Source organism: Ooceraea biroi, chromosome 1, assembly GCF_003672135.1.
Source record: "Ooceraea biroi isolate clonal line C1 chromosome 1, Obir_v5.4, whole genome shotgun sequence".
Classification (NCBI taxonomy): domain Eukaryota; kingdom Metazoa; phylum Arthropoda; class Insecta; order Hymenoptera; family Formicidae; genus Ooceraea; species Ooceraea biroi.
Window position 1 is genome coordinate 1,297,048 of NC_039506.1, and position 26,719 is coordinate 1,323,766.

The window sequence follows — 26,719 nt, forward strand, 5'->3', positions numbered from 1 at the left end:
CCTTGCCTGCTATTGGTCACCACCAGCTATCAAACTGTCGCTGGCTGAAGCGTGCAACAGAGGGGATTTAGAAGAACTAGGACGAAGACATTACCGACTTGAAAAAAAAAAGAAGATTGGATAACGTACTCGACATCATCAGCCGCTTGAGAGACTATCTTCTTGTTGCAATTTTTTAATACTTTCACAACGACGTCTCATCAGAGATTATTGTCAATCGGAAGAGAAGTTCAGTTTGTCAAAAGCAAGAGGAGACGGAAACATCAGTCACGATGGGGAGCGTGAATGTTAACCGCAATGTCAGTGATGCCTTCTACCGTTACAAGATGCCGCGGATTCAAGCAAAAGTGGAGGGCAAGGGAAATGGCATCAAAACGGTAATTGTTAACATGGTGGGACGTAGCAAAGGCGATCGGCCGTCCAGCCACATATCCAACCAAATACTTCGGCTGCGAACTGGGTGCACAGACGCAATTCGACTTCAAGAACGAACGCTTTATCGTTAACGGCTCGCACGATGCCACAAAACTTCAGGATTTATTGGACGGTTTTATCCGGAAATATGTTCTCTGCCCTGCTTGCGACAATCCGGAAACCGGAGCTGATGGTCAGCTCGAAGAGGGCACATTTCCCAAGGTTGCAAGGCTTGTGGCCATCATGGTCTCTTGGAGAGCAATCACAAATTGAACACGTAATTCTAAAAAATCCGCCAAGCTTGAACCCAGCAGTACAGGGTAGTTCATTAACGAAGGTAAACGTGGCAAACGCTCAAAACGTGCCAACGGGGAAGCTGCATCTGCGACTGCGGCCACTGCTGTCACTACCAACGGCAATGATCGATCTGGTTCTCCGGAAAATGAGCTCAACAACACCGCAGACAACGTGGTGGAACACCACCTGAAAGACGGCCAATAATGATGACGATGATGACAAATGGGCGGTGGATGTATCGAGGAGGCGGTTAGAGCTCGTCTGCAGGACCTGACAGACGGTGCGAAGGGTATGACCATCAGTGATGACCTCCGATAAAAGCGAGAAGGAACGCATGGATATGTTCTACAAGCTAGTCAAGTGCCGCCGTGATGCCGGTCAACTCGATAACAATCACAAGGAGATTATCGCCGAAGCAGAACGACTGGAGATCAGACAAAGCACATTGATTCTCGCCGAATTGCTGTTTGATCAGAGCATTGCTGCGCAAGCGAAAAAATACCGTGTTTTGTTGCTACGCTTCACTCATGATGACATCAAGGCACAGAAATATCTTATCAGGGGTATCGAGCAAGTAATCCGCACTGCATAAGGATGCATTGATGCCCAAGGTCCTGGAATTCTCAGGTAAAGTGGCAAACTTAAAAATATTTAAAAAGTGTTGTGCATGGTAGTGTGAATGTACGGGCAAAAAGTGAATTAAAATCAAAAATATAATAAATCTGCAATATAATACTGATTAAATTCGGCCTTCGTATAACATAATAATTTGCACGTTTTACATAATTTTAATTGACTCTTTAATATGTCAAACTTTCAATATGTTATGGAAAATTTAATATATTATTAATTTACGCGCGCGTGTAATTAACTTTTATTAACATGTTCACCGTATAATTGAAAGACCTTTCACCGTAGACTGCTTTATATTTGTTTTATTTTTGATATTAGAAAGATTATTTTTATGAAAATAAAATTTAAAAAATCGCTATTATGATACTGATCTTTTATGAGTGATTTGAAGCATCACACGTAGCACTAATAGTGAACTTTTTCTGTTTATATTTCACAAATTTTATAATTAAACAGCTGTTTTTAAATTGATAATGTGCTCTAAAATGTAGAAAATGTTTAGTCGTTCTCTCTCTCTCTCTGTACATTCTTGATAAAAGTGTTATATTTTTAGTAAATTTCTATTTTTCTCATATTTCTCTGCAATTGTTTTCTATATTTTATATAATCTTTCTATAACTTTATATAATGTTATTAAAATTTTTTGTTTATCTTGGAGATAAATTATTCATTATTAAGTATTTCTACGTATTACAAAATTTTTACAAAGATCAAATTAGGATTTAATTTAAACTGTTTGTACACGTATTTTTTAGTTGTTTTATGATGCTGACATCCTGGAGGAGAAGGCATTTGACGAGTGGTCGAGCAAAGTCAGTAAGAAATACGTCTCAAAGGATCTGTCTCAGGAAATTCACGATCGGGCCGCACCATTCTTAACATGGCTAAAAGTTGCGGAGGAAGAGGAGTCAGAATCCGATGAAGAAGACGACGATTTAGAGGTAAATATTCCTCATTATTATATAGATTTTATCAAATGAAAGAGAGAAAAAGGATTTACTCTTTTTAACGTAACGGTAACTTTGTAATTTTTTTGAGAAGAAAATCCGTTTTGAACTTTTATTATTACTTGTATTTTAACATATTTTGTGGCATATCTAACGACATATCTAATGCTGTACGATCCTTTTTTTTTTAGATCGAATATGATGATAGAGCCAAGCAGGAGTCGCTGAAGCAACAACAGAAGCCACCGGGCAACTCAGAAACTTGCTGCTACCACTGGCACCGCTGCCGTCGTGAATGGTGATTCCGATGAGGATGACTTCGATATTGATGCCATTTAAAGCACACATGTACACATACACACATATACATATACGCGTGAACAGATGATAAAAAAAACTACTGGTCTCGAAAACATGTAATACGAGATGTATGATAATTTTCTCTTCAAGCACACAGAATATGGAGAATCGTGCAATGCAATCTCAAGTTATACGCAAATGAGTGTATGGAATTTCGTTGTTTTAGTATGACGAAAGCGGCATAATTGCCGTTTTATGTCTGAATGTTGCTATATCTGAACAAAAAAAAATGGGAAAAAGAAATTTTAACTGTTTTCAAGCGTTCAGCGTGATTTAATCCGTCTATTGTACAGTTCTTATGCTGCTTTTAATTGTTTTAACGATATCGTGTAATTGCGTGTTTATCACAAAAAAAGATTGTTGTTTCATAATTAATAATTGTTACAAAGATTGTTTTACTCAGATCGGAGATGCGCGTATATCTTGAAATGCATCAGTCTCAAGTGGAAAAGAACGGAAAGAGAGACATGTATAGTTTACCATTATTGGAAATTGGCCTGCTAAAGCGTTCTTTATTGTATCTATTTACTATTCTAATTATTATTCAAATAAATATGTTTATGCAACGATCTCCCAGGGTTCTTGGTTCTCGCAACAAAGAGTAAATGTAAAATTTACTATTATCTATTTACATGAGTGATATTAATCATAGAATAGTACTTGGATTTATTAATTCAATGATGCATATGTAATATAATTAATTATATACATATGTAATATATTCTGTAAAACATATGATAATCATGTTTTCCTCAAAGTTTTAAAATCAAAACTAAGTTAATTGTAATAATGTAAAAAGATTATAAGTAAATATATGATTACATATCACGTCAGAAATAACAGAAATAATTTTTCATAGCTTTAATATATTTAAATCTTTATATTTATGCTTCTTTAAAGATCTCAGTTTTTAATTTGAGGAGTATATTAAAAAGAAACTATTATATTAAATTATATTCTATAAATTAAATTTTAAATTTAAATTATATATATATTAAATTATATTGAAAAGAATACATATGTTTTTCTTTTTTTATCTTATTTATATAATGTTCAAATATAAATATTCAACAGTTGTCTTATGCAGCAACTAAGTTGATAGTAATTCCTACTTTTTCGATGCAATTCGATCGCTCGCGTTTTCGTGCTTCTCGTACTTTTGTACATCGCTTATTTTTGATATATTTCCTTTTGCTTTCATATAAATGTATAAATAGTGATCAATGTTTTTATATCTCGATATTTTTTTAGAAGGTGACTGAGAATCCGCATTCGACAAATATATATCCAGTACGTAAAGTGCAACATTATGCACGTGATATATTAGGTATGTACACTGAGGTGTATAAATGACTTCCCTTTTCGGTGTAAATGGTGTAGATAAGCGCGCCATCTGCGTGGTGGAATGTATGCTTCGTTTACACCTATCTACACCGAAAAAGGAAGTCATTTATGCACCTCAGTGTACGCAAATTAATTCGGTGCTTCTTTTGTTTAATTTTGGAAGAAGATGTAATTATTCGGTTTTATCTAACTTTTATTTATGGACATAGTACGGAACAGAACCAAACGTAGCGTGTTACCGACTGAAACAAATGTCTGGCTACGTAATTCAACGTCCATGCTTGTACATAAAAACGCTCGCCAGATGTTTCACTCAATTACCTCACATGTCCGCTCTTAGATTTTTCACTGACAACAGGTATGCTAAAATATGGTTAGAGATCACCTTATGACGATGATTAATTGCGAGGAACGGTATTTTTCATCCGCGAAGAAGTTATTTGCGAATATTTTCGATGAGATGAACAAGATATTAAGGAAAAGAAAGGAAATATAAAAATTGGTAGATTTGGCGGCAAGACGCGATCAGCTGATTGGTGGTCGGCGGTTTACGCGCGAAATGCTGGAATCGCAGGCCAATAAGATCCAATCGAGATAATTTTACCGCGTAATTGCGGCGGCAACGTTCCTGTGGTTGCTTCAAGTTGCTCGCAGTTCGTCGTCGTCATCGTGGTTACGGGTTGGTCCCATCTGAAGTCGTGGCTCGAAGATTACAGAAACGTTCCAATAACGATGGCGTTGCACGAATCTACCAAGGAGAACGTTCGCAAGCACCTTGAGGATGTATCGTTGCATGTAAGTTATTTATCGGCCTTTTCGGCAAGCTCCTTTCGGTTTCCTCCTTCTTCTCTTGAACATTTATGCCAACAGGCAACAATGTTCAACGTTGTATTTTACTTCCACGATTCCCTCTTTCTCACTCTTCATTCTTGTTTTCTATTTTATTAAACAAGAATTTTATTTGCTTTATGTTTACCAAGCTGATTTGTCTCTTCTTTGGTCACAAGTTTTTGTTACCTTTATTGTCATTCTTTACTCTCTTTTTTCTTTGTTTAAATATAATTGTAGTTAGATTTTATGATAATATGAGATAGTTTACGACTGTGATAAGAATTTCTGCTATTTCATGCATAGAGTAAGAATATCTTGTATCAAGAAAAATGCTTGTGATACTATTTGCTATTAGAAGGTGTGAAGGTCTTACACATTAGAACGTATTGCATGTATTAATGTAATATATTGTTATGTAATGGATAATGTAATGCTTCATAGAACTTTAAAATACATTTCCTTGTGTAGCACTTATATATTAGTGATATGTTGTGAAAGTATACGTCATGTTTGCAAGCAAAGAAATGTTTATAAAATATATATGTAAAGTATATTAATGAAAAAAGTATCGTAATTACAATTCAGATATTTTATACTTATATAATGCTGGATTTAAGTTAAATACATTTAAGATCTTAAAATGTTACATTTTTTATTAAATGATTGTTACAAAGTTTTCTTTTGATGACACAATATAACTTAGTTTTTTGTATTATTATTAAATCATAAATAAATAGATATAAGTCAGGTTTATGTGGGAAGGCAAAAGTGATATAAATTATATAATAGTATAGTTGCTAATTCTGCTATTCATTATTATAAATTTTTTCGAATATATTATTATTATTATATCATTTAAATTAATATTGCTTTCTGTTTTTAGACATCACCAAAGAAATCGTGCATATCCCGACTATTTCTCAAGATCATGGATTAAAAACTGAAGTAAATAATACTTTTTTTATAATTTTCTACAATTGATATCTACATTTGTCTCACATTCTAAACATGTGTTTTCTCGACATGCCTAATATCATATTAAGAGGGGTGATAAACAAAAAAAACAAAATGCGCTGACAAATGTAGGATGTTCGCATATAATCTATTATTTTATCCATACTTGTATAATATATATTCTACATCTGTCATACGTGCATTCTACGTTTATTCTGATGCTGCTTTTCACGTAATATAAGAGAAGATGTGGGTCTAGAGTGGAAAACAACTGTAGAAGATCAATATCCAAAGTTTAGGCGGCATTAATGTACTGAATTGTGTTTATGATACTGTACATTAATATCCTTTATTTAGTTTTTGTATTTATGGGTAAAATATATGTACATTTCATTCATGAGATAATAATACATTTACAGCTTTCCAAGACGAAGGCTGTGCGAAAGGTGCAATTGAAGGAGGAGTTCGATCCTGAACTGGAGCCGTTGCTCCAAGAAGGTCCAAATCGCTTTGTAATTTTCCCTATTCAATATCCTGATATTTGGGACATGTACAAAAAGGCCGTGGCTTCCTTTTGGACTGTAGAAGAAGTAGCTCTCCACAAAGTGAGTATTTAAACGATAAGACTTCAGAACGAATGACTTCATAAATTTATAAATAAAAGATAACCGAACTAAGACTTAGATTAGAATTTTACAAGTTTTTTCTCTTGAATTCTTTATAACGTATTTTTAATTTCTGAACAGCTGGACAAGAAGCACTGGGATGGAAAGCTGAATTCCGACGAAAGATATTTCATATCTCACGTTCTAGCGTTCTTTGCGGCTTCCGACGGTATTGTCAATGAGAATCTAATTGAAAGATTCAGTCAAGAAGTGAAAATCGCAGAGGCACGCTGCTTCTATGGTTTCCAGATTGCCATCGAGAATATTCATTCTGAAATGTATTCTCTGCTCATTGAAACTTATATCTCTGATCCGAAAGAAAAGTAAATATGCAAATATAATTATAACAAGTTATAATATATCGATAATTATATTTGTTTGCTTTATATATTTATAGGTATAATATCAAGCAACTTTTAATTTTATTATTATTTTAATCACGGAAAATATTTTAATTAATGTGTCTTATTTGAAGGGACTTTTTATTTAATGCGCTCGAGACGCTTCCCTGTGTTAGGAAGAAGGCTAATTGGGCATTAAACTGGATCAATCATGAGAGTGCTGCATTTCCCGAGCGTGTTGTTGCATTCGCGGCAGTTGAGGGCATCTTTTTCAGTGGCAGTTTTGCTGCGATATTCTGGTTAAAAAAGCGAGGACTTATGCCAGGTCTTACTTTCAGTAACGAACTCATCTCACGAGACGAAGTTAGTATATTAATTATATCTATATTTATGATAAAACATTTATATTTATTATTTAGTAATTATTAAGTTACACATTAAATTATTAATTTTATCCATGCATATTTAATAATAGTTTAATTATTAATAATTAACTTTATAATTGATTATTACAAGTAATTAAAAATATTAATATCCTAAATTATAATGAAAAAATTAATTTATTAATATCAAATTATAAAGTGCACCTCATGCATCTGTGTTTTAATTATTTTATTACTTTTTTCTCAGGGATTACATTGCGATTTTGCATGTTTAATGTTTAAACATATTATACAAAAGCCAACGTTTGAGCGCGTAAAATCAATAATAATGGATGCTGTGGAAATCGAAAAAGAATTCTTAACAGAGGCGTTGCCAGTTGAACTGATAGGAATGAATTGTACACTCATGTGTACTTACATTGAATTTGTTGCAGACAGATTGTTCGTTGCATTAGGATTTGAAAAGGTTTGTAGACAAATTTTATTATCTCGTACACTTTGCATTTATTACTCTTTTCCTGTTTCCTTACATGATCTAATTGATAATGGCTATTGTGATAATGAACAGTTTTTACCTTACTTTAACTTTCTTTTAATTTTTATGTAATTAAAATAGAGATAATTTTATATTGTTAATTTTAGGTTTATAATTCGGAAAATCCGTTCTCGTTCATGAACCTCATTTCCTTAGAGGGCAAGACAAATTTCTTTGAGAAGAAGGTAGGCGAATATAAAAAGTTTGGAGTTGTGGAAGAAAGTTCTCAGAAAAAAGCATCGAACTTGGTGTTCGATGCAAATTTTTAGCACATGGTTTATCATAAGTATTGTAAAAATAAGGTGACTTCGCATATCTTGATCCATGAAGAAGTTGTACATTAATTATCTTTAAGATTTAGAAATAATTTTATACTAAAGTGATATGCTTTAAAATTGTATGACATGTTTGCAAGACAGAAATGTTTATAAAAAAATTGTAAGGTACGTATTAACGGCATCAAAAAAAGTATCGTAATTACATTTAAGATATTTTTAATAATTTTGTAAAATACTATTCTATATACATTAACAATATATGGAAAAAAGATAGTTGCCATTATTCTAATTCACACTCATTCAATATTTCTATTACTAATAAACAGTGAAAAAGTTTTGAAAATAGAAAATAATTGTATGAATTGTTGTTATTCCGATAAAGTACTTTGAAATTACGATACTCTTTTTATCGGTCAATCAAGTTGTTTAATAAGCCATTGAGAAGAGAGCTTAATTAGAACGAAACAAATTAAATTTATAATTAGAGACTAATTTACTAAAATGTTCTTTTATGATTTGATATCGATTTATTTTACAATGGTACGAACTCCAGACATTTATATGCGTGTTACGTTTAGATATAATTTATCTTTTCTCTATGTTATATTTTCATTTTTTTTTGAAAAGTTAAAGTATCGCAAAGTTTGATAAAAGAGCCTTGTTACATCAATTATTCTATTATGAAGTGCCACTAAAATTTTGACCAAGTTAAAAACTGTACATAAATTTAGATGAATAATCACAATGAGGACAAAGATTCTTTAATTTAAATCTTAAACAGTATTTGAATTAGTAAGTCTTTTGACATGTATGTAGACAGTAATGTTATGACAATAAATATGATTTAAAAGACTACTCCTCTTCTGAACCTTTATTATAATTGCTAGAGATTTAGGGATTGAAAAATCTATGATTTGAAAAATAGAAGAAAGCAATTTTTTCTATTATGTGGTTTATCCAAAGAAAATAAACATATTGAAGAGATTGAATATATAGCTGCTTTTATTTTGCATTACAAGGATTGCAATTATTATTGTAATTACAACGTTAGTTTCATATAAACGTACTGCATATGTAATATATATTTTGACATATAGAATATATATATACGTACTCGTATATAAAGTATAAAAAGATATACTTTCATGGAAGCTCATATATTTATAATATTGACTCCAAATTGTTAAAGAGAAAATTGTGTCTCATGGCCACTCGGCCACTGCATACTAAACGCGATATCCAATGAGAGCTCTACTTTTCCAAACTCTCTATCTCTATCTCTAGCAGAGCTCTCATTGGATGTCGCTCATCGCCTATCGCGTCCAGTGGCCATTATGTCTCGCTCCCTCCTATCCGAGCATCGAAAATTATTAAAATGTTAAAGTGAAGGCGCTTGAAAGCCTTTATGTAATTGTCTCAGATATTGTTTTCGGCATTCCATTTCATCAGCTGGTCTATTGTACGGCAACCAAACTGGCTCACCAATGAAGTATCGTTTGGCCTTTACATAGTTCTAAAAACACACATAGGAAAATTAAAATTCAATACGTTTATTTAAGAAATATATTTTCCAAAATATTTTCTTCAAAGAGAAAGGATGAAATGAGTGCTGAAGAATTGTTTAAGAAAGAGAAAATCTCTAAGCGTTCTTACATTAGTATCCAATGTGAAACGGTGATAAATCCCACTGGGTATAATTATGAGATCACCAGCCGTCACTGCGATGCGGATCCATTGATCTTCCTTGTCTCGTACATCAAAGTACCCTGATCCATCCAGAACTAGACGTATCTCCTCGTCGGTGTGAAGATGTTCGGTGAAAAAATGTTTTAACTAAAAATTTGTACGAAGATATTTTATGAACAATTTTATTTGAACATGTCATATCGATTGTAGTTCTGAATGTGTGCTGCCTAGATGGCAGCACAACGGTCGACGAAACTTATATGCTACAAGTGTCCTCTCCCTGTTATTTATCGTGGTGTCATAGCATCGAGCGGACGTTATTGCATTATAAATTCTAACGATGCCTCAGAACCTGTGTCCTGAAATGCGAGATCGTATCGTCGAACAGTGGCGGGCCGGAAGACCAGTAGCGGACATTGCTGGTGAAATTCCATGTTCTATAAAAACTGTCCGACGATGGATACAACGATTTTGCAAGAACCGTGATTATGCTTCGCATGATCAGAATAATCGTAGTCCTCAGAAAACCGAGGCGAAACAAGAGGAGGCTATCGCCGCTGCAGTTGTTGAAAAATCCCTCAGATTTCGGATTCGGACCGTCGAGGAGATCAACGCGAACGTTCAAACATCCGAGAAGACCGCTCAGCCACGAAGTCTCGACGAAGCTGAATATCTCTGCGACCGACCAGCCCACAAAATCCCGCTGACTCCCATCCATCGGGATCAGCGTATCGCGTTTGCGTTAGAAAACTTGGTGACGAGCCGTGAGGAGTGGGAGACTACGATTTGGACCGATGAGAAAATCTTCATATCGTCTGTCGACCGTATACCTCGCGTACGGCGTCCAGACAATGTAGGGTTGCGTGATGTTGAGCCTAGCCACAAAAGTGAGAAGATTTCATGCACAATGTGGGGCTGGATTTCTGGCACCGCATTCGGAGAGCTGGTGGACATTCCAACGCGAATGAACTCTGCGGATTACATTAGCATACTAGAAGAAGTCTTTCTTCCATCCGTACGTGCAATCTATCCTGCACAGGAGGTGCCAGTTATCCGACTGGTGCAGGATAACACCGGCGTCCACACTTCGCGTGAAACACGAGAATGGTTTCGGGATCATCCGGAGATCCAGTTGATCAATTGGCCTACTTATTCACCAGACTTAAATTTAATCAAGAATATTTGGACAGAAATGATTCGACGATGGAAACCGAGAAAGGAGAGGACGGTAGCAGCGGTAGTCGATCACGCGAGAGAAATTTGGGAAGAACTTCGGTTCCAACCAGACTTCCTCGCAACCTTGTTCGATTCAATACCTAATCGACTTAACCAAGTTATTGACCGGTCTGGATTTTGGACGGATTATTAAAAGATGCTTCCGCGCTTGCCCCACAAACGGCTCTTTTCAGGGCCAATAAAACTTTAACATTGTGAGTAGAGACGCCTATAGAGGCGTCTCACTCCGAAAGCCGGCTGGCAGCGGTGTCCGGCCGGTAGGCCTATTTTACAACTCTTGACGAGAGGGTCGTTATCATTATATTGTCGTTGTGCAGCTTTTTTAACCATATATATTATGCGCAATAACAATATAACGATAATAAAACTGTTAAGGCCGTATTACACTACAGGTTGCGGGCTCGGTTGCGGTTGAGATTACGGTTTGCGATTGGTTGCATTCCAATCACTCTTGAAGTGTAGCCGAACCGAATCGCGTAGTGTAATATGGCCTTTAACTTAACGTTAAATTAGAGAATTCAGACGCAGTGTGTCTCATGGCCACTGCACACTAAACGCAATTAGCGATGAGCGACATCCAATGAGAGCTCTACTTTTCCAAACGTCTCTAACTCTAGCAGAGCTCTCATTGGATGTCGCTCATCGCCTATCGCGTCCAGTGACCATTGTGTCTCGCTCACTCCTATTCGAGCATCGAATGTCCTACAGTTACCTCATTGGCAGCAGATATTAAAAATTCTTTAAAGAAGTATTGAATTCACGAAACTGTGTTCAAAAATGGTCTCGTTTGCCCACAGTGCAATTGCGCACATGGCACATTAGGCCAATCAAAGTGCTTAGTTGGGTTGGGTTAGGTTACATTTGACTGATTTTATTGGCCTAGTGCGCCATGTGCGCAATTGCACTGTGGGCAATTGATACCTTCCCTTAAAAAATAAGGGAAATTATATTTAATAACAATAAAATATTCCGGTGCGTATATATATATTATTTTCTTTCTTTCATCCAGAACTTTCATGAAATGACTATCAATATTTACACAATAATGTTTAACTATCTTTTAAAAAATAACTCTGAACGATATTGATCTACAAAAATTATTAGGTGTACAAAGGTATAAAAACGCACTGAATTAATTTGTATACCTAATAATCAAATTTCTTCCTGTAATATACTAAATACCGTAAATCTAGATAGATAGCTTTTATACCTTTTCTTCATAATTTTGCAAACACTCTTTGGAGCACGTTATCTCATCTTCGTACGAATAACCACGATTCTCTCTTAATGTTTTCAGGGTTGCATCCATTCCATAGTTTAAATGATTTATCTGAAAAATGTAAGTATTAATTATAAATGATAAATAAATATATCTATAAATATGTAAATATTGGTTGACCGCAGAGGCTGTGCGGATTTTTTAAACAAAATTTGAACGCAAACCGGTGTATTAACTTTTAATTAATTAAAAAATTTATTTTATGTACTGAACAAAATAGCTGAACATTTAATAAGATTATATAAATATTACGCGACATTAAATAAATATGAGTAATTTGCAGAGTATACAGGTGTCCCATAACTCTTCATTAATATTTCAGAGGGTTCTTTTTATTTGAAAGAAGAGAAAAGATATAAAGTGTTTTGTAGCATTCGCAATGCTAACTGGACTACAATTAAATAAAATACAAAACATATTCCGTCCTCTATCTTCTTTCAAGTGAAAAGAAGGATAGAAAGTATCTTGAAACATTTCTAGCGTTAAGTGGACTGCACACGATTTATGTTTTCAAACGTGATTTCTATTATATTCAAGGTTAAGAATCATACACCAAATCAATTGCACGCAACTCAGAATGCGAAATAGACACGGAACGATATCACCGAGATAATCAGTTTTCGAATTATAATATATTCAACCATAACGTTTCACGAATCTCGCGTGCTCGACATTCCTAACCTGAAAATACTCGACACCCGTAAGCGTGAAGAGGTCTTCCAGCGATACGAATTTCGGCGGTTGCCGGTGATGTTCCAATCGTTGATCGTCGGTGTTGTTGTCCATGTACCAAGCGCGCACCATTGTCGTTCGATCAAAATCAAACAATATTTCAAACAATCAAGAACAAGAACAATTCCACGTAGTTTGTTATTAATCAGCTGATATGACGTAAGCGATCAGTTGATTAGCGCGCGACTTACCGGATAAAGAGTTTATAGGGTTCCGCTAGAATATATGATAAAAAATGTGATTATGTTTTTGGTTTTCGATTGTTTGTGATAGTTTGTAGTGGTAAAGGAAACAAATAAGAAGCATTCGTTAAATAGGAAACTTTAAACAGGTGAGTCTGAATTTATATATATATTTCATAGTATTGAGAATTGTATTCACAATTAGTATTCTTTTTTTAATAATTCTATATTAAATATGTTTATTTATTTATATTTTTTATTATCAGTTCACACAATATATCCCTATTTATCAATATCTAAAAAATCTACTTGGAATATGCTTTAGCTGTTATATCATCATAATTGTTTTCTCTTGTTATAATTATTAATATTGTTATTATATTATTATTGATAACTGTAATTTCATTGTTTATATTGCATTTGATATTTTTACATATGTTTACTTTTCTTAATAACTTTCCCTAATAAATAAATAAATAAAACACATATTTTATGTATATCTTATATAAGAATTTCAATATCAGATTAAGTTATTTTAATCATGTACAATGTATACTATAGTAATTCAAGATATTTGTTCATATTTAATTTTTAAGAGAAGAATTATATATAATTTTATTTTCAAGTTTATAATTAAGCTTAGATAAATTCTGTATTCTTAATTTTGTCTTTGAAATCACTATTTTAATGGGATTGTAATATTTACAATTAAATGATAAATCAATTATGTTTAATCATATGTTGTATTATAAATTATTTTATATTATTTTTATACTTTAACTAATGTTTATACATGTAATTGTACTTTACATGTGCTTTATCTTAACATTTATTTTATGTAACATAATATTTTACTCGTGTCGTTTCTTATATTTTATGTTATATGATATAATATCGTATCATATATTTTATTACACTTAATATTATTTACATATTACTAATCCTTTTTTTTCAATTTGTTTTATTAGATTCTTATACATATAAGATGGAAGCGTTTTCTCAGGAAATACAAAAGTATTTGATGAAAATGGAGCAGAGACATGGTAAACTACGATTTCTCTCGTCTCGAGCAACAGAAGAGACTTCACACACCATTAACGAGATAGTAGAAACCATCTCTAGCATCTTTCAAAGCACAAAATGCATCTAATGCAAAACGAAATAAGTAATCCTAGAATGAAAAGTATTATATTACGCTAAACGTTGCTTGCGGTTACAACTGGCTTTTGTTGAATACGTATTTCAAAGTACAAACTTTCCTCACGGAGGACGTGCGATATGGTCACATGGTTGGACAGTGGCCCCCATTATCACCGTATCTCTTTATACAGGTAATTAGATAAATGGATAACATAAGTAGAAAAATCAGATTAATACATAATATTGAATAAAATATGTATAAAGTAAAAGAAAAAATAATGTAACAATTGTAAGTGTGAATTATGTTTGTTAAAGGCAATCTGAAATATAGATTATTAATATTTTATTAATATTATTATTATTATTATTATTAATATTAATCTATATTTTAATCTAATATGTTACTAGGTGTACACATGTGACCTCCCCCTCATACATACATTTTTTTCCTTCTTTACATACCATTGTCAATTAACAAATAACTTTATTTATTATCGCGTTTTATGTTCTTGTCATTTGTATAGATAATATGGAGCTTCAAGTATGAGATGATACTGGCCGAATCATTGATGTACATACCTTTGGATCTGTGCGTAGAGATCTTGGAGATAGTAGTCAAGTGCATTCCTGAGCTGGAATACAAACGAGCGAAGCATCTGATCATACAATTGACCAGCAACATATACAAAAGGTGCCTACAGTTGCACAAGACACGATCATCAAAGGAAAATGGGAGGGAATACGCATGGCAATTAGTCGCGTATTTTCAAATGTTGCTGGACCCGCTGACTGACTTGAGGAGAACTCGTTTCTCCATGCTACCCATCGTACCCGAGACGATGTACGAGGAGCATGGCATTCTCATAAAGACGTTGCTTCGCCACACCAAGAACTGTATATGCATGCAAGGAGTAACAAACGAGGACAGCACTTCGGCGACATTTTTTACCCTTGGCTTGCGCAGATATGAAGACACGCTTCCTGTTGAGGATATAAAGGTCATTACGCAGAAGCTGGCACAGGAATTAATCGCCGTGTTGTTGAACCAGATTAAGAAGGTCGACTGTCACGAGTACTTCTACTGGGCGGAAGTCGATGACACGGATAACTTCGCGATCTCGTTGCAGCGTGCAATTGCTATTGAATGCCAGGATTTATAGACTTCATGAAGCGAGATATCTTCCCGGAAAGGAATGACCATTTGGAGGAATGCTTGAAGCAATTCGCGGGAGATCGGCAAGCGACCGAGTCCGTTTTCACTATTCAAGAATTGCGTTATTGCATCGTTAATGGCAAACTGGAATATTTTAAAGAACTGATGGATCGCTACAAGGAGTGGGACGAATCTGTATTGGATTTTCTTGAAGAGCACATGCAATTGTGCGTCGCGCATATGACGAAATACAATACGAGCACCTTATTGGAATATGTTTATGTATTTACCACGCAGAATCTCTGGTCGAAATTGTACTCGAGTTTTATTTTGAAGTCGGTGCTGAGAATATTATCGACAGTGAACGTAATGGAATTCTATTGCATCGTATTGCGATACGCGATAAAGCATGTACACGACAATCCTCTCACGGAATTGTACAGCGAGAAGGCCTTCATGCAATTTGTAGCGTCTAATAAAAACATATGTGAACATCACATGATGCGTTACGTTCTAGAAAACTTTCTGCTGAATACGAAAGCAGTAACGCTCACCCTGACGAAAATTCTGATTGGCAACGTGCAAGTCGATCATCCTCTGTTCACAACGAAGAAGATAGTGGCACTGCAATCGTTTTTCAAAATCAAAGTGAACAATGAGTATAACGTACTGATATCGTGCCTAAAAAAAATTGTTTGCATAACAAATCCCTCGTGGAATTCTAAGAGGTTCATACATTTCGTGGACATCATGTTACAGAACGAGGTGATTTACAATTACAGATATAGTTATAAGAATAAATTTTTATCTAGAATTTTTATCGCGCGGATATGTCTATATGTAATTAAATGCTACTTTATGCGTAGTAAAATTAATTTAAGGTGTTCAACAATTAGAAAACAATTATTTTATATACAGGGTGTCCCAGACCTACCGTATCACCGGTTAATGGTAGATTCCTGAGATGATTCTGAGACGAATGTTCCTCTTGCAAAATGTCGAGGGTGGCGTAGTTTCGGCGCTACGAAGGGTTCAATTTGATCTTAATTTTTCGCGGCTGTTCAAATTGAAGTGTGCGCGATGCGCGGGACCCCTTCGACCTACTGTCACTGAACGCGGGAAAATTCTACACAAGGATAGGATAACTACAACCCTTCGTAGCGCCGAAACTACGCCACCCTCGACATTTTGCAAGAGGAACATTCGTCTCAGAATCACCTCAGGAATCTACCATTAATCGGTGATACGGTAGGTCTGGGACACCCTGTATATATATTTCTTTGATTCAATCGCAAAATTTCTTTTAAATTTCATGCAATATTTCGGAATTTGTTTTTTTCTCACGTAAACTACAGTCGCATGATCGTGAACTATTTCTTCCTTTTGTTATCGATTATTTTTACAAGAGTTTGCTTATCTTTCCGTTACAGGTGATATCCACGGACCAGTTGATGAACAACGTTTACATTTCTTATCTGACTGGTGCCTCCTTCAACTTCCTCAATTTAATGTGCGTGTTGCTGTGCATACGCGATATTCTGAAGAATAAAGATTCGTCAAATGCAACGAATTACTCGCTATTGGTGATAGCGTTAGTAAGGAGAATATCGAGCATAAGAAAGAATAGGCATTTTCCAGTCCGTATTATTAACAAAATGTTAAATGATATAGACAGTATATTAGAAATATTGCATAACATATTTCTGGAAAAGGAGAAATTGGTAAACAAGGACGAAATAATTCATGCAATCAATGGATCGGTGGAGCCGCTCGATCAGGCTACCATAGCGCCTATGATTAAATCCCATGGAACTGTAATGGAAATAATCCAGGATTACGAAAAACGGTGCTTCGTCATACATACGCGATTCCGCACAGGTGCACATGTATACAATGTCAACCGACGCAAACTGATATGTACCATCAACCTAGATCGAAAAAGCTTGATCCGCCATATGATTTTGCATGCCACCACCATAGAGTACATCGATTACATGTGCGAAATGAGACGAATAAGTTGGTTTCATTTTGGTTGGTCCAGCGAAAGAAATGCATTTGAGAACATAATACTCATTACCATCGAGGCGATGAAAGTCGTTATGATTTACGAGAAAAATTTTCCCGAAGATAAGTTTGTAATGCTGCTACTCTCCGCCGTGAAATTTTGCGAGATAGTCGCGGATGATTTAAAGGACTCAGGATACGTGATCAACGTTCTGTTGCTGAACTTGGCAACCTTGAATGATATAGTCAGCTATACGCCTTACGCTAAAATGTTCAACCTTATGCTCTCGCGTATCAAAGACAGCTTGACACAATCCATGCATAAATATACGTACTTTAGAGACATCCTCTCGTGGATCAAGGTGTATCTTGTAAACGCCGAGCCTTTAATGAAGCCAACTGAAGATATACCGTAAGTGAGCGACACAATAAATATTATAAAATATAGAAAATAGAAATATCATAGAGAATATTATGGAGTAGAATTTATTACGTAATATACACACTGAACCACGTAATAAACTCATTTTATTTATTTTACAGTGTTACCTTGGGCGTCCAGAAATTGTACATCTTGTACTTACTTGTCTGCGTATACCTCAAGATATCCAACAAACAAGATTATTCTTGTATTGATAGGATGTGGAACTCTATCGGCAACTCTCTATTAAGACTTGATGACGCATAAAAAAATATTTACACGCGGTTTTTAATAGAATAATCAAGTATTAAACTAATGTCCGAATTGAGTACAGAGAAAGTGAGTGTAGAAAAGTCAAGTAATTTAAGAAGAGTTGTAATAAAATTTTGATACAGTTTTTAATACAGCTTTAATAGAATTATAACTGTTCGCTCAGAAAGAATCCATCATTAATAGAAAATGTTATTATTAAATGCCATTATTAAATATTTTTCTTTCAAATAATTTAATGCTTGAAAGAAAATATTATCATTTGAATATATATTATTTTAAATCTATTTCATTTTTACTAACAAACTTTATTTGAAATATATAGACAGTATAAATGTTTTTCCTGAAAGACTGCAGTTTTGTAATTATAGTATTTACTAGTAACTCTTGTATTTATATTAATATGTATTTTTCTGAAAAACAGTGTATTTTTGTGATTTGCGATTGGTACATGTACCAATTACGCGTACTTCATAGAAGCGCATGTAGAATATAGTTCAATAATAATTTTGTATTTTTTAGATGCATACACGATCTGTCCAGCCTCTGTGTCTAATTTTAAAAAAATTAAAAAATTTTTTGTAGCGTTATCTTTAAATGAAAGTACGAAGCTTGACATTTTATGATGATGACGATCCAAAATTTCAAGGCGCATTAGTTCTGACGTAAAATGTGCCAATACTTTATTGACTTATTGACAAAAAAACATTATGGAACAAACAGCTAATATTAAACTTTGCTTTAAGCTGAGCAAAATAGCTGACGGAACGTATGAAATAACGAAAAGTCTGTACTAGTGATTATTTGTCGTTTCGGATCGTTTCAACATTTTCAAATGGTACACTCGATTTCGTAACGGCAAGGAAAACATCACAAACGCTTTATGAGCACTGTCGCCAAAAAAAGTACTTCCGAAAACGTGCAAAAACTTAAAATCCTTCGATCAGATTGCAGTGTGTTTGCAAAACTCATCAAGGAATTCACTGGCTTATATATCTAAAAGCACTCAAATTCTGATCGAGATTTGGGCAAACGGAAGGCACACTTCGTACCGCATACGCTGACAGAGAATCCAAGGGATGCTAAAGTGGAACACTCCAGATACACGAAGAACGGTCGATATTGATCTGAATTTTATGAAAATATCCTAATTACTAAAAAAACATAGTATTTTCAATATGAACCACTTAAAATGACGATTATTCTTACAACTCAAGTTGGCGATGAAAGGAAAACGTTACGAAATCGTTCAGAACATTCAAAGCTCGCTTTTGTAGGTGATTCCAAAAATGAAGTACAATGACTGTTCTGGAAAATATTTTAAACACTTCCGACGTTTTATTGACTCAGAAGGAATGTATTTTGAGAACAAAAAATAAGAAATAATTGATGTTATATTGATTTTATATTTTTTGGTACCAGAGCCTGGACAGTCCGTGTATGTAAAGTAATAAGGAAAAGAAAAAATTGTTCAACTGTACAAAATAATAATTTTACATTCATTAAGAAAAAAGTTGTACTTTATGTAAAAAGGCAGAAACAAAAAATATTGATATATTCTATTGTTGTTATTTAAGATAATCTTATAGTGATAATCCCATTTATATAAAGTTTCGTATACGTATTTTTTTATCTTGTCGTTTATTTTGTCGTTTGTAGCTTTTTTGAGAGACATAACTACTATATATATTATACTTATACGCGTCACAGAATTAATTTCATAAAAATTACAAAACAGAAATAATTAAATTTAAATATAAATGATTTTCTGTTCCTTTTCTTTATTAAGTTTTTTCTCTTAATAACTCGAAATCAAATTGTTGTACTAAGATATTTTGTTACTCAGTTTTTTACTGATCTTAATGATCTTAATATATCAAATTTGAATTGCTAAATTTAAAGCCTTCGATTCTTGCATGAATATCTGAGACGTGGTTTTATCATTATAGAAAAATACGTGTACGGATCTTTATTCTAATTCTTATATTTATTAAAATATGTATATACGTGATGTGTGTGTGCGCGTGTATGTGTATACTCAGGGTGTTATTGGATTGATGACTGATTAATAAAATACACGTGCAGGAAATGCAAAATGAAATATAAAAGGATTTTATTTGAAACGTATATACGATCATTACCTTAGTCTTTCTCCTTAATCACAAACATTAAGTTTTTTTTATCATCGACATCATCGTACAAACTGAATTATGATTAATCACCTAACAAGTTCGACATCTTTACAACGATAATATTATTATGCTGCATACGACCTGCACTTAAAACTTAGTAACATAAACCGATTTCTCTATAAACAATTTAAAATTCAACACGATTTCGTTAAGATCGTTATTTCAAGCAATAATGGCTTAAAATAGCGAAATCGTTAGTCCTAAAAAATATACACCTAGATTTTCTCGTCACAAGTTTATGTCCAATCGGTCTCAAAATTCTAATGCTATATTTGTGCGATAGTGCCAAATGCCATTGTTACAATGGTTAGTAAGTAGGAAAAAAAACAAAAGAGAATTGTGCGAATAAAGAAAAAATGTGCACCAGTCTAAACGGTCTAAAAGATCTCTTAAAATTAAAACCTAATTATCCTTTTTTTAGATATTGCATGTATCAGATGGGCAGAGCTTTGGGGTCAACATCTTCGATACTTACAAACAGCGAGGAAAATACCTTTGAATAATAAAAAAAAAATTATTCGTTACAATGAAATAAAAAAAAATGTAAAAATTTTATGGTAATCGTTCCTCGCGGAAGAAATATCTCAAGAATGCAACGGCAAATGCAACTGTGACTTGCGAATACCACGACTTATATCATCATGACTAGATTCTCATGCTGGTACTTCACGATAAAAGTACGATAAATTGCTCGATTACTTAGTCATCCGAACAAAAGAATTGTGTGTAAATGTATATTTAATGTTCCTCAAATAAAATATCCTGAAATAATGTTTCATTAAAACTATTTTAAGATAACGACTACTTTACGCGAAAACGTCGCGAGAAGATAATACTAGACGACTCGAAAACATTTTCGAACAATTATCGGCGGCTCATTTGAGAAAAAGAAAAGAATAATAAATCGAACTTCTCAGTGTAAAAGGACTTCAACTTCGTCAATTCCAGCATTCTAGTTTCGTCTGCCCATATGACGTCGTTCCACATATAATTATACTATTGTAAAATATCTTGCACAACCGTGCGCATGAAAGAAAGAAACTGCATTTGGTCTATTACGCAATGCACATTTTTTTTCTTTCGTCGTAAGATATTCACTTTGAAATATTCCATCTCGTCAGAGTTTCAAGATAATTACCTTTTATTATATATATACTTCGACTCGCTATATATTTACAGATTCTTCACATTGTAAAAAATATATAACGTATTTCGTACTCAATATATCAGATACGCAGGTAGAGTAGTACTGAAAGGCCGATATACACATATCTAAATCGTGGTGTTTTTCTTGCTCTTTTTTTCCGTTTTTCTTTTCTCCAATTATTAATCAATATACGCGACCCGGTTACATAACAAATGCGCACATACCTCCAATGCATGCAAATCGTTACAATATGCACACACGATACATCCTTTCCTTTTTTTTTTTATTCGAGACACGGAGAGGGATAACTAATTCGCCGATTGTACAAGTAAAAGTGAAGGGGGCCAAAGAGAGAGAAATAATTCTGGTCCTTAGATACATGATATGCTGGCCAACCCCAGACACGGCGCAATTTTCTTTTCTCGACGCTCTCCTCCGCCGGCAATAGCTCACCAAATAAAAATTAATATTTCATTATCGTTAGAATGCTCCTTATCGAAGATCAACCGTGTGATAAAAATCTCCGGACGCCGCTTAGAAAAATAGCGCGTGCAGTATCCGAGAATTGGACGCGCGAGAGATACGCACGTGGCACGGTTCTCTCTCTCCTTGTACAAATATATAAATAGATTTTTCGAGTATATCAAATACCTAGTGAGCTATCTAGGCGGACGACGGCCTTGCGCGTCCTTTGTGATCCGGATTTCACACACGTGTGTGTATGTGTGTGTGTAAACGTGTGTGACGTAACACGTGTGTGTAAAATAGAGCGAGAAACGCAAGCAGTGTCGACAGGAGTCGGGTGATGACAATTAAAAACGCTTTATAAAGAGGCCCTTCGATCGAAGCTGGGGAATGGCTCCGCGTTTATTGTAACACGACATGGAAAAGATGCGGAGTTACGACTACGGGATCACAGCGAGACTAAGAATTTTCCGCGAGAACGTGACGAAATAGCAGTGTACGAAATGTTCCGCCTATTCTCTCGTTCGCCCGTTGTTCGCCCGCAAACCGCGAGATTACTCGCGACCGCAGTTTCCGTCGCGGCGTCACGTCGATTTTTTTGTTTTTCTTTCTTTCTGACACGAGAGCCGAAAAATAGTACAGAGCACCATTCGGAGAAAGTGCACCGACAGTGATATTCCAAATTACACGCACACACAGACACCCACACACACACGGACGCACACCGTTTCAAGTATGCGAACGATACCTCTTCCCAGTATTTAAGATCAATCTAATTACTATCGTAGAAATACTATACATCAGTTCGTCCTTTTTCACTTCTTTTAACTCTTACTTCCCGCGATTTCCTTTGAGAGTTGAGAAACAGTATCGCACGTATACGACTCAAACAATACATGCGTTAATACCTTACCGAGTTAGTGTGTATACAGACTATACAAATTATAAATACATCTCTCTTGTCACACACAGAAGCGAGACAATATTTTATAAAATCGGTAAAAGCATACTAGAGGTTTGAGTGAGCTTTGCATTCAATCCTTGGATGCCTGATAACAAAAATTTGTAGAAATCTAAGTAGCAATATTGAGAGACAAATTCAAATAGATATTGTAGAGAAATTACTTGAAAAATTCCAGAAAAGGAAGACACAATCTCAAAGGGAATATCATAAAAAACAGTACAGTACAATAGAAATGTTCTTTGTGCATTCAAGGATTAAATGGAGTGTACAAACTGAATAGCGTGTCATGACTATGTTACGCTCATCAGCTCACCGATAAGCGATATTTAACATCGGATAATGCGATTTTGATCGTACAAGAAAAATTATACGAGTTATCCGTTGTTAGCACAGTTAACTTGTAAAATAGATCCATGTTTTGTGCCTTCGTGTTGCAACGTAAGTTTTTTTTAAATAATAACATTCGATCAATCTTACAAGTTACATGCGAGAACCATTGCAGTCTTCTTCTTGTATTCATCGATTTTAACGATTCTGGACAAGGAAATTTTGTAAGAATAAAATATATAGTTTTGCAATTAAGACACTTTTTGTATTGGTGTCGTTATTATCAGTGATAAACAATAGTGTACAAATGATTTGATATGAATAGTGAAAATATTAATGCAAAATTACGAACCTTTCCAAGAGATTTTTAATTCTATAGATAAACTATTGTGCTCTCCCTCTTCTCATTGGTGTGTAAAATCACTCATGTTAAAAGGTCATCAATCCCATAGTAATCGCGTGTGCAGTCTTGCGGCCTACGTAGTACAAATGTTTTTTTTTACCGTACAAAGCTTACAAATTACAAGTTTAGATTGACGTTATTATGTTAACTAGTTTTACGAAATGTTTCTCTCTTAATATTCCCACATAATTGCGTGATAATAATAGCCGGTGACGTTAGATTTTTAATAAACTGAAGCCAGCCGCCTTCAGCTTTGGCCTTTAGTTTTTTTAAGATTCTTCTTTATAATCACACTGCGACATTAGTTGGTTCATCTCTCCCGCATTACGGTTTGCCGATACAGTATTATGCTATGCCAAACATCTTGAAACGTTAAAGCAAAATGGAAATAAGATATTAGAAGATTCGCTATATAACAGATCACAAGAAATCTCACAATTGAATTATCTGTTAATCGTTAAGGTGTCGCGTATAAAACCTCATTCTCAGTGCTTTTTCCTTGCGCACAATAAAATATCTCAATGTTAGGACTGTACAGTCGGTACAGGGTTGTCTCATCTAATTCTTTTGATTATCCAAGATATTTTGAATTATCTTACACAAAACTTCTGTTTTGAAGAAACAAATATTTTTTTAATCTGAGAAAAATTATAATTATCGTTTACTGAATCGAATGTCCTATTCGCGAAATACTTGTCTACATTCTTACAAACAATAGAGATAAATCGGACTATTAAATTAGATGAAACACCCTGGATAGCAATGTCACTAACGTCTCGTATAAAAACAACGATTTATACGATATCTCGCTCGTTAAGCCTCCTTAGCTTAAGTTAACACAGAATGATTGCACAGAGAAGAGTACTCTCGAAACCGAATCACTTTTGTCCCTTGCTCAAGGCAGATGGACTTGTAACGTAACGTACTTTTGCAGTTACGTGCAAAATGCATGTGATAAAGTGGACTGAACCTCGTCACTGAAACTCGATTAATCTCTTTCAGTATCGAATCTCTATCACCATGCCATAGAGTGGATCGACCATCACAGTGATTCCCTCAAGGTCTGCGAGTAATCCTTCTTCAGCGCAGCACCTAGCCTGCGGTAACTCGGTTCGCGAACTTGCGTGTGACGATTCTGTCTGAAGTTGAGCAGAAGGTCGATATCGAATTTGGTTTCGCACACCTGGGCTGTTTTCCGACACCTTCTTCCTTCTCACGAGCGGAGTATTGGTCCTTTTGCCGAGGAAAAGCTACCTTTCGCTCGCTCCTTTTTCTCCCTTAAGCCTATCTATATAATATATATATATATTTATATGTATATACATTATAATATTACATAGATAATACTATTCGCGTATAATAAAATATCTGTATATAACGGCCGCCGTTTGCAGGACGGTCTTCCGGGAATTCGAAAAGGGAGAACCGCGATTCCCTCCGTTGGAAAATTCATAGAGCGTCCGACGTAGATTCGATTTCGTGGGTTAACCTTGGCAGGTGCACAGCACGTTCCAAGATCCAAAGGGAAGGGAACCTCCACGGGAAGAAGGTTCTCTGAGAGAAGGCTAACGAGACACGCTGACGATATCTTCCCGGAAGCCACACTGTACACTGTGTATTTTTCTTTAGCACGCTCCAGGGTCTGGAAAGAGACGTGGAGGGCACCCTGGGACGAAGAGGAGACACACCGGCGAGAAAGCTCGACGTAGTTCTCCCCGGAGCACTGTACACATCGCGTGTCTTCCTTCATCCAGTTCAGTCCGCGAGTCGACGATCCTCCGTGCTGGAGCAGCGCGCGCCAAAGTTTTGATTAAGTATTAGAGGATGGTGCAACAGCAGTAGGTCTTCTTCTCCTTCTCCGGGCTGAAGTTCATCTCGCGCACGATCTCGGCGAACATCTCGTTGACGTTGGTGCGATTCTTGGCGGAGGCCTCGACGAACGGGCAGCCCCAGAGCTGCGCGAGCTGATGGCCCTCCTCGGTGCCGACCTCCCGCTGATGCTCGAGGTCGAGCTTGTTCGCCACGAGCAGCACCGGCACGCGTTCCGTGCCCTTGACGCGCGTGATCAGCTCCTTCATCGCCTTGATGTCCTGGAAGGTCTGGTGATTCGTCAAGCTGTAGACGACGACGAAGCCCTGGCCGTTCTTGATGTAGAGGTCGCGCATCGACGCGAACTGCTCGGTGCCGGCGGTGTCGAGGATCTCGAGCACGCACGGCGAATTGTCCACCTCGATCTCCTTGCGGTAGAAGTCCTCGATCGTCGGATCGTACTTCTCCATGAAGCAGCCGGACACGAATTGCACGGTGAGCGCGCTCTTGCCCACCCCGCCCGAGCCGAGGACCACCACCTTGAACTCGCGCATCTCGTCGTCGTCGTCGGCTCCTCCGCGCCTCCTTCTGCGTCTCCTCCTCTTCCTAGACGTGTCCAGGACCGCGCCGGGGTGTGGAGTGCCGTTTCACCCAAGAGAGAGAGAGAGAGAGAGAGAGACGGAGGCAGAAACGAGATAGGAGAGAGCGAGCGCGAGAGAGAGACTCGGGCAGAGAGAGATAAAGGAGGAGAGAGGAAGAGTATTGCACCTTCTCCCTCTCGTGCGAATACACACTCTGGCTGCTCAACTAAGGCCTAGGCTAAGCAAACGAGGCGCCTCTTTCGTCCTCGTCTTCCTGCTTCGCCTCTTCGCTCGCCTCGTCACGACAATCCGCGACAGTCCGCACTCGTCCACCCGATGATCGCGAACAAAGGCATCGACGACGATCTCGCGAGTATTCACGGGCCGTGTACCGCGAGACTACGACGGAGGCAGGGATCACGCGAATCGGCAATCGGCTCGCACCGTCCCGTTGCACGGCTGCCACGATATTACGGCGAAGCTGACGGCAAGCCAGGACATGACGACATGAACTATCCGCACGCTCTATGCGCGAGCACACCAAAGAGTACACAGACTCCCGTCCGTGCCCGTGCCCGCCCGTCGCAGCCAGTCACAGCCTGCCGTCTACCTCCGTACCTCCTCTTCCTGCCCCCCTCCCCGCTCCCTCGCCACGCAGCCCAGATCTGACGTACGCGACGCCGCCATCTTGTCGCCGCCGCCGCTAGCGCCACCGTCGCCGTCACCGCTAGGCTTTTCTTCGAACG

At 36.1% G+C, this 26,719-nt stretch overlaps 3 protein-coding genes, 1 non-coding gene and 1 pseudogene across 4 annotated transcripts; 3 read left to right on the forward strand and 2 right to left on the reverse strand.

Annotated features, from left to right (window-relative positions):
* The first annotated feature begins 27 nt into the window (after positions 1-27).
* Positions 28-2,767, forward strand: LOC113562524 (annotated as a pseudogene).
* A 1,738-nt stretch (positions 2,768-4,505) lies between these two features.
* LOC113562445 (ribonucleoside-diphosphate reductase subunit M2 B-like) lies at positions 4,506-8,837 on the forward strand. Its single transcript, XM_026971931.1, is given in 8 exon segments — positions 4,506-4,790; positions 5,710-5,731; positions 5,734-5,771; positions 6,200-6,385; positions 6,527-6,768; positions 6,921-7,149; positions 7,417-7,635; positions 7,812-8,837. Coding segments are annotated over 8 exon segments (1,161 nt in total). The 5' UTR covers positions 4,506-4,727; the 3' UTR covers positions 7,974-8,837.
* A 124-nt stretch (positions 8,838-8,961) lies between these two features.
* On the reverse strand, positions 8,962-13,015 carry LOC105286777 (1,2-dihydroxy-3-keto-5-methylthiopentene dioxygenase). The gene is made up of 4 exons (XM_011351974.3): positions 12,865-13,015; positions 12,115-12,234; positions 9,636-9,815; positions 8,962-9,495 (listed from the first exon to the last, which is right to left on the reverse strand). The coding sequence occupies exons 1-4, from the start codon at positions 12,985-12,987 to the stop codon at positions 9,361-9,363; spliced, it is 558 nt and encodes a 185-aa protein (XP_011350276.2). The 5' UTR covers positions 12,988-13,015; the 3' UTR covers positions 8,962-9,360.
* A 98-nt stretch (positions 13,016-13,113) lies between these two features.
* LOC105286778 lies at positions 13,114-19,592 on the forward strand. The gene is made up of 5 exons (XR_003406911.1): positions 13,114-13,246; positions 14,066-14,428; positions 14,762-16,155; positions 16,821-17,806; positions 17,938-19,592. It is a non-coding gene; the product is annotated as an uncharacterized LOC105286778 (transcript).
* A 1,808-nt stretch (positions 19,593-21,400) lies between these two features.
* Positions 21,401-26,596, reverse strand: LOC113562446 (ras-related protein Rap-2c-like). The gene has a single exon (XM_026971948.1). The coding sequence runs from the start codon at positions 25,944-25,946 to the stop codon at positions 25,401-25,403; it is 546 nt and encodes a 181-aa protein (XP_026827749.1). The 5' UTR covers positions 25,947-26,596; the 3' UTR covers positions 21,401-25,400.
* Between the last annotated feature and the right edge of the window lie 123 nt (positions 26,597-26,719).